We start from the raw sequence: 9,242 nt of genomic DNA, 5'->3' as shown, positions 1-9,242 counted from the left end.
GAAGAGAAGGGCTCGGGAGAAAGGAGAGGAGGGAAAAATACTATTTTTTTTCACAATTTATTGATATTTGAAAAGTAACTATCAAAATTAATTTTCAAGGTAAAATTACCAAAACGGATATTAATTGTTTGTGAGCGTCTTTTGCATTATAATTTACCAAATGGCAGTGTGTAATATCCAATTGCTCGGTGATTACAGGGTTAGCTAGTTAGTTACCAAATTGTTTTGTTTTTTATTTTATTAACCACTGTTTTTGCTGAACGGGCAAAGAACCAACATTATGAACCAAGAAATAACACTTAAGTGCTAACCAAGCAATATAATAACACTGATATTATGAACCAACAGCACCCAAAAAAATGTTAATAAAATAACCTTATAAATGCTACAACAACACCAAATATAGCCGTTCTGCAGCAAAATAACAGTACAAAAACAACAGGCAGTGGAGATCACAGTAAATATACGTGATGCATTAACTTGATGGACAACGGAACAAAGTGAAGGACAAAAACGAAAATCTAACACTGAAATTTGAGAATTGATTATCCCATGACGCAGCAGCTCCAGGGTAACTTCACCCAAAATCAATTTTCAATACGTGAATCACGTCCAACACATAATCGATATACATAGATTCAGTGCGGTAAGGTGATGGATGTTATCCAGAGAGATATAAGCTTTGGACAATCTGATATAAGAAGTGTGATTTCAGATTAGTCAGAGTTGACAGCCACTCCGGAAGCATTTCAAGATTGTCGCAGTTTTTAATAATAAGGTCTGTAAGGAGTTGGTAGTTTCTTGAAGCCATCGAGGTAAGCCACAAGCTGTGGTAAACCCAGAATCCAACACATTTTAACTTCAACTTGGGGTTTTGTTCTTCGTGGTGGTCCTTCCATAGTTCCAAGTCCAGATTAACACAGTTTTCAACAACCTGAAATTCTAATTCTGGAAAGTTTGTAACATCCAGTGGCAAACACTTCAGACTATGACAGTCAGCAACACGCAATGTTTTTTAAGAGCAGAGAATCTCACCCCTCCAAAGATAGACTCCATATTATGGCATGATTGAATAGACAGAAGTGCAAGCGAGATCAAATTGGTATCTCACTGTAAGGCAAAACAGCTTGCATTGCTTTGTAGTTATCTCCCAATGCCGCAGACTAATCAAATTTCTTAATCTTTCGGCATGCTTCCACTCCTCGATCCCGAAATATTCAACAATTTCAAATTTTGGAGCTTGCATATAGAATTGGGAGTCTCTTGTGTTGGAACAAAGAAGCTTTTCACACACACTCACACTATGCACTCACTCACTCTATGTTAGAGAATAAGAGAAGATGAAAGAATTGATTGAGAAAATAGAGAGAACTTAGAATTCTGAATTAAAACTTCTGCACTGTCATTCATCTCATTCATGATCACTTTTATACACACTGCACATATAACTATAACTACCTTCATAGCTGTCAACTAACTAACTCATAACTAACTAACCGAATTACAGCATACATAACATCCCTCCTTAATTCAGATTTGTCAAGGATGTCACTCCTAAATTGTCTTCAATTCCTTGAACTTGATAGACTTCAATGGCTTAGTTAGTATGTCTGCAACTTGATCTTTAGACCTGCAAACTCCAATTCAAGCTTCTCCTTACTCACTTGATCACACAGGAATGAAACTTGGTTTCAATATGTTTACTCCAGCCATGTGCCACAGGATGCTTAGCTAAATCAATTGCTGATTTGTTATCCATCAACAACCTCATAGGACTGTAATTTCTCAAGTTTAGTTCTTCCATTAAAGCTTCCAGCCATAGAGCTTGACAGGCTGTCATAGCAGCAACAATATGTTCTGCTTCACATGTTGACAAAGCAACTACATCTACTTCTTTGAGCACGTACCAAGAGATTGGTGATGTTCCAAATTTGAAAACATAACCAGTAGTGTTTTTCCTATCATTCTTATCACCTCACCAATCTAAATCACTATACAAACACTTCTCCTTCTATATTCTTCTAACTGTAAGGATATAAATGCCAAGATCCAATGTTCCTTTCACATACCTCAGAATCCTCTTTGCTGCAAGAAGTGGGGTATCTTTGGTTTCTCCATAAACCTACTTATCAACCAACACAATAGGCAATATCAGGTCTGGTGTTACATAGGTACCTCAATGAGCCTACAATTTGCTTGTACAAGGTAGGATCAATTTCTTTCTCATATCCCCATCTATTTGCAACTTAATTCCAGTTTCAGTTGGTGTGATAACAGAATTGCAATCCATCATATTGAACCTCTTCAGAATGTTTTCTGCATACTTCTTTTGATGCATGAAAATCCCTTTACTGGTAGAAACAAATTCAATACCAGGAGTATGATAGTTCACCAAGATCAGACATCTCAAATTCATCCATTATTCTTCCTTTGAACACTCTTATATCTTCTTTACTATTGTCAGTCACTAGCAATCATCTACATAGAGACATATTATCAAAAACTCACCAGAATCTGTGTTTCTGGACATAACTTCATGCTCAGTAGTGCACTTGGTGAAATTCTGCTGGACTAGAAAGCTATCAATTTTCATATTTCAGGCTCTAGGAGCCTGCTTGAGGCCATATAGTGCCTTATTCAACTTGTAGACTTTATCCTCTTGTCCTGCAAACTACATAACCAGGTGGTTGAGTTATGTAGACTTCTTCTTCAAGTGGCCCATTCAAAAATGCTGACTTCACATCCAGTTGATATAGAGACCATTTCTGTTGCAAGCAGCTGCCACAATGAGTCTAACAGTTTCAAGTCTTGCAACTGAAGCAAAAACCTCATTGTAATCCAAGCCATGTTTTTGCTGAAATCCCCTTGCTACTAATCTTGCCTTTATACTTGGACACATCTCCATTAGGCTTTACTTTAGTCTTATAGACCCACTTCACATCAATTGGTCTTTTTCCTTGAGGCAAATGGACTAACTCCCAAGTCTGATTCTTCTCAATTGATCTCAATTCTTCTTCCATAGCTGCTCTCCAATGTGAACTTTGTGAAGCTTCATCATGACTCATTGGTTCTGATTCAGCAAGTAGAGCAAAGTGCACAAAATCCCCTTCTGTAGTGATTGTTGTATTAGGATACAATTCATAATCTCTAAGTGTTTGTGGTACTTGTCTCTCTCTTTGTGACCTTTTGAGTTACTCTCCACATGATGGGACATCCTTTTCACTTTGTTTGTCTTCAAGGTTCACAATCACCTTTCTTTCACCATTGTCAACAACATTTATTTCCCAATTCCAGCCCTTTGTTTCATCTATCAAGACATCTCTTCTAATCACAACCTTCCTCATTCTAGGATCATACAACTTGTAGGCACCAGTTGGATGATATCCAATGAGTATCATTGGTTCAGCCTTGTCATCAAGTTTCTTTCTGTTCTGCTCAGGCACATGCCTAAAGCACAGTGAACCAAATATTCTGAAATGACTCACACTAGGCTTCTTTTCTGACCATGCTTCTTCAGGTGTGTATCCTGCAATCTCTTGGTGGGACACCTGTTTAGAATATACACAGCAGTAGAAGTTGTCTCTCCCCATAAATAATGAGGCATTCCCTTCCCTTTCATCATGCTCCTGGCCATGTTCAAAATGGTTCTGTTTCTTCTCTCAACAACACCATTATGTTGAAGTGTATAGGGAGATGTCACTTCATGAATTATCCCCTCTTCATCACAAAATACTTGAAATTCATGTGAGTTATACTCACCACCTCCATCTGTTCTAAACACTTTGATTACCTTATAACTTTGCTTTTCACTCAATAGCTTAAACTTCTTAAAAATGTTAAACACTTCACTTTTCTGCTTAATGAAATAGATCCACATTTTTCTAGTAAATTCATCAATGAATGACACAAAGTAACTATTACCTCCTAGGGATTTCACTTCAAAAGGACCCCACACATCAGAATAGATCACTTCAAGCTTTCTTTTGGATCTGATTGGAATTTCTGACTTGAAAGAATTCCTTGGTTGCTTTGACACACAACACTCAACACATAATTGTTTTGGTATCTCAATTTGGGGAAGACCATGAACCATTTTCTTACTTTTCAATTCACTTAAACTCCTGAAATTTAGATGACCAAACCTGTGATGCCACATCCAGCTTTCATCACTTATAGAAGCAGCCAAGCATTGAAATTTTGCAATCTGAATTCCAATCTTGAATGTTCTGTTTCTTGACAAAGAGGCCTATAGAATCAGCCTCCTCTTGCTGTCAAATATCTTCATTTGACTGTCCTCCATCTGCATTGAGTAGCCCTTTTCTAGCAACTGTCCCAAACTCAGCAAATTGTTCTTCATATTGGGAACATATAGCACATCATTGATAAATGAGTGTTGTCCATCCTTCCTCTGAATCATCACCTTTCCAATGCCTTCTACAGTTACAGAGCTGTTATCTCTGCAAACTTGATCTTGCTCTTCACCTTATCATCAATATTTACAAACCACTCTCTATGTCCAGTCATGTGATTGGAACAACCTGTGTCAAGATACCACAGATTAACATTGTCTTCTTCTGAGTTTGTTGTTGTCCTTAGTAACACTTTATCAGAGTCAGAATCCTCATCTTGTGCCAATTGAGCCTCATCTACATTTCTTGGAACCCTTTTATTTTTGCATTCATCTGCAAAATGTCCCTATTTCTGACGGTTATAACATTGAATCCCTTTCTTGTTGAATTTTTTCTTGACCACTTTGTGATTCACTCCATTTTTCTTGTCAGTTTCTTCATTTTGGTTATGGTTTCTAGAACTGCTGGAGCCCTCACCTGACCCCTTCCACTTACTGTTTTTCCACTTTCCCTTTCTATTCTTACCACCATCATAGTTGTTCCCTTTGGTTGTTTGGGCTTGCATAGCTTGCTCAGCTGATCTTTGTGAATTTCTTTCATTGAGCCTCATCTCTTGAGCTTCAAGAATTCCTTGCAGTTCTTCAATCTTCATTTCTTCAAGATTTTGGCCTTGCTCAATTGCCACCACTATATGATCGAATCTTGGTGTCAAGGTTCTTAATACCTTGTCAATGATCCCCAAGTCTGATTGCTTGTCACCATAAGCATTCATTTGATTTGTAATTGTCAAGACTCGAGAAAAGAACTCACCAATGCTTTCTTGATCACTCATTTGTAAAAGTTCATACTACCTTCTCAAGGTCTGCAACTTCACCTTCTTGAGTTTGCTATCCCCTGCATAGGATTTCTTTAGAATATCCCATGCCTTCTTTGCAGTATTAGCAGATCTAATTTTCTGAAAATTATCTGCATCTACACACTGATGAATAATGAACAATGCCTTTGCATCTCTTTTCATCAAATCACAGTGAGCCACCTTCTATGCATCAGTTGGGTTCCTGTCAAGTTCTTGAACCCCTTCTAGCACCACTTCTGTCACATCTTGAAATCGAAAGATTACCTTCATCTGAGCACATCAATCATCATAGTTCTTGCCTTTGAGAACAGGCATAGATGCTGGAAAATTTCCATTCAAGGAAGCCATCTCAATTTCAGTATCCAAGGATCTTGAACCTCTGCTCTGAATACCAGTTTGTTGGAACAAAGAAGCTCTTCACACACACTCACACTATGCACTCACTCACTCTATGTTAGAGAATAAGTGAAGATGAAAGAATTGATTGAGAAAATAGAGGGAACTTAGAATTCTGAATTAAAACTTCTGCACTGTCATTCATCTCATTCATGATCACTTTTATACACACTGCACATATAACTATAACTACCTTCATAGCTGTCAAACTAACTAACTCCTAACTAACAAATTGAATTACATCATACATCAACATCTTGATGTTGCAATTATTCGCAATGCTGAAATATCTCAAGTGTTTCAACTTACCAATGGAACGTGGCAAAGTCTTGCATGTCGAATTCCTTAAATCCAAAACTCGCAATAATTTGAACTTTGACACACAGGTATTTAGCAAAGATTCAACGCTGCCTCCTTCTACACCATTTGGAAACATTATGGTTCTCACAGCTACCCATTTTGAGGAGAATGAATTTCCTATAAAATTGTATTCAGCAAAAGACAGATGCCGAATATTCACAATAATATTTTGAATGTGGGAATTTATAAGTAGGCACTCATCTTTTGCAACAAACAAAGCAAGATCATGCACCAAATTATGAATTTTAAATTTACAAATAGTGCCCGAAATGACAAAATCTTGAAGGAAAGATCTTGACAGTAATTCATCCAGATACTGTTTGACAACATCTTCCGGTGTCTCATTCTTTCTAGGTGATGCAAGGAGACCAAGTGCCCCCCAAACTTATGCCTATCAGCTGCAACCTTGTCTAGCCGCTTGCTGACATCTTTGATTTGTTGAGCCATCTTGGAACGAAAAACAAGTGGATTAGAACTTGAGAAGAAGTGGCTTACCTCGTCTTTGATGGTACCATGAGCTTTGAGCACTTGCTTTCACAGTGTTTGGCACTCAAATTCATCGAGCACATCAATCTTCGGCATCATAGAAGACACCTTTGAGCTGCCTCAGCCATTCCCGAAGCTCATGGTTATGCTCCTGCTTTTGCTCTTGATCAGCATCTAACAGCACTTCCTTGACATATGAGAGAGTCTTTTTAAGGTCTCGGAGATGGTCGTACAAACCCACCACCCGAGAAGCTTCTTGGAAAGCATGAGAAGCAAGCTTTGTTATGAGAGACTCAGCGATGCTGAAGAGAAATGATTCAGCCATGGTTTGTGTTATCAGGAATTCCAACATCAGAGATCGGAAGTAAGTAAAAATACAAGTCTTCACTCGTCAACTCTAGTTTTTGTGGCCAATGGTTAAGGTGGTCCCCAGGAGCAATAATTTCCCTTACAGCTCATGCAATTGACAAACAAAACACGTGGGTGGGATACTTGAGAATCACAAATAAATATATTTTAATATAGATTTGCATATAAAAATAAAAAGGGTGAATTTTGAACTAAACATGATTCTTAATTCAAAAATTTCTATTAATTTCATTTCACAATATATACTTGACTCATTTGTATTTCTAATAAGCTATATCTCATAAACAATCATTCTTAAACTCTTTTATTTTACAAAAATTCTTAAACTCTTCATGTCTAGAACAAAATCATCATTTGAACTTATCAATTTAATCAAGGGATAAATATGTTTTAGATTTTCATAAATTAGTGAGTTTTATTTTAGATCTTTAATAAAAGAATTACATTAAATCTCTAATAAAGTAAAAATTTTATTGTTAACTTCTTAATATTTTGTTTTAGTTGATTATAAATTCCATAAATTTTAATGAGTTTTTAGTGAAAAAAAATCTTTTAAAATCAAATATCAAGAAACAAAATAAAAATTTTATTTTATTAGGAATTTAAAATAATTTTTTTATTAAGGACTCAAAATAATATTTATTAATTTACTTATGGTATACCTAAATCATATTTTAGCTTATGGTAATTAGCTTTCAAAACTTACTATTTACAGTTTGCGTGAAAGTTCCGCCTTGAAAGCATCACCTCCTTTATCAAAGGTTGAAAAACTTCCATTATCCATGAGGCCATATGGCCGCAATACATATGAGAAGCATCCGGCAAAAAGCTCCCATCAACATAGGTACAGACTCGTCAAATTGACCATGGTGGTTACCAAACATGCAGCACAAGATCACCATGAAGTTTCCATACCACTTAAATGTGCTGCAATTAAACGAGTTAATTTTATTTTCATTTTAAGACAACAGTACTTTTATTACTTCATGTTTTATGATTTTTTTCATTCCTGTTTAACAACAAACATGTCACGGTTGTTGCTTCAATTTTCTTACTATTTTTGGGCCTAAATTAGTTAGTGTTTTTAATTGAACTCTATCAATTATCCATTAGTACACACGCACATTTCTAAATAGACCAACAAATTTCCACAAAATACCTCAAATATATTCTAAACATATTTTCATGTCCAAAATATTATTTTATAAATCTCTGGATTATGCACTGATTTTTTCATAATTCTCTTTTCTTAATTTAATTTATTATATTTTTAAATTAAATTTCTATCTGGATGTTCACAGAAATTATTTTAATTTACACTTTAGATACTTCTTTAAATTTCATTTTGAGCTTCAATTTTATTTTCCGTAAGTTTTAAAAAACAAAAAAAAAATGAATATATTACAATAACTAAAACAGAATAACAAATAGTCAAATCTAAAAATAGGAATTTTACAAGAATCATTTTCAAAATTAAAAATTTAAGGCTCAGACAAGAATAAACAGTATATTATAAGGGCAAACAATATATTTAATAGTATTATTGTCAGAATTAATACGAAAAAAGAATATTAAAATAACTAAAATAAATTAAGTAACAAAGACAGTAACTAAAAAGATAATTTTACAAGTATCTTTTAAAAAAATATTTTATAAGGATTAAAACAAAAAAATAATAATATATTATAGAGATCAAATTGTATTATTAGTCTATTTTTTTATAATGTTTAGTATACATATTACCATTATTAATTTCTCTAAAGAAATAAAAATAAGACTAAAATTAATCTAATCCAAACTGTATTGGATTGGATCAGATTTAAATTTTAAACCAATTTGATCAAAATATAAATTTATAAATTCCAACTCAATCCAATCTTATTTGAATCCAATTCAAAGTGTATGTTGTATATAGTTGTTACTTTTTATCTACATTAATACTAATAAAGAAATAGTGTCTTTTTAGGCTCAATATTCTCTGACCACCACATCATCAATTCTCCTGCACCTCAACAAAACATGAAAATCTTAAAACACCTAACCCGAAACTAGTATGCCAGTCAGCAACATGATAAGCAGGAGTTTATTAGGTTTAGAGTTGCAGCAAAAAGTTTCAACTTTTTAAATGCCTTAAACAAAGACTTCATGAAGAACATGAGTGAGAAGGTGAAATTATTAACATAAAATAATTGACCTATGATGTGAATATATAGCATATCTAAGATATATATATATATATATATATATATATATATATATATATATATATATATATATATATATATATATATTGTGTGTGTGTGTACAAAATCAAGTTGTGTTATTGGTTCCAGAAACATGGAATGGCACATCCAGTACCCGACTACAAAAAATGCATATCCACTCATATGATAGGTATGCATCTTAGTATCATTGTTCTACAATAT

General features: G+C 34.5%; 2 protein-coding genes across 2 annotated transcripts in view; both read right to left on the bottom strand.

Annotated features, from left to right (window-relative positions):
• Positions 1–3,065, bottom strand: part of LOC114398721 — a 27,042-nt gene extending 23,977 nt beyond the window's left edge. Inside the window, exons 1-4 of the mRNA XM_028360887.1 lie at positions 2,890–3,065; positions 2,676–2,778; positions 2,070–2,122; positions 1,665–1,958 (exon numbers count right to left, since the gene is read on the bottom strand). Of these exons, the coding sequence (XP_028216688.1) occupies positions 1,665–1,958; positions 2,070–2,122; positions 2,676–2,778; positions 2,890–3,065 (626 nt within the window). The remainder of the gene's footprint in view (positions 1–1,664; positions 1,959–2,069; positions 2,123–2,675; positions 2,779–2,889) is intronic.
• A 1,375-nt stretch (positions 3,066–4,440) lies between these two features.
• LOC114398720 lies at positions 4,441–5,181 on the bottom strand. The gene is made up of 2 exons (XM_028360885.1): positions 4,827–5,181; positions 4,441–4,682 (listed from the first exon to the last, which is right to left on the bottom strand). Exons 1-2 carry the CDS (start codon positions 5,179–5,181, stop codon positions 4,441–4,443), a joined length of 597 nt encoding a protein of 198 aa, XP_028216686.1.
• Positions 5,182–9,242: the final 4,061 nt, after the last annotated feature.

Source organism: Glycine soja, chromosome 19 (genome assembly GCF_004193775.1).
Source record: "Glycine soja cultivar W05 chromosome 19, ASM419377v2, whole genome shotgun sequence".
Lineage (NCBI taxonomy): Eukaryota > Viridiplantae > Streptophyta > Magnoliopsida > Fabales > Fabaceae > Glycine > Glycine soja.
This window is presented reverse-complemented; position numbering and strand designations above follow the sequence as displayed.

Bases quoted from the DNA above. Each gene is read 5' to 3' on its own strand.
- LOC114398720 (XM_028360885.1), bottom strand. From the start codon at position 5,181: ATGAGTGATCAAGAAAGCATTGGTGAGTTCTTTTCTCGAGTCTTGACA. The intron at 4,683-4,826 runs GTGAGGGCTCCA...GACATTTTGCAG, and splicing joins CAGTAAGTGGAAGGGGTCAG to ATGAATGCAAAAATAAAAGG.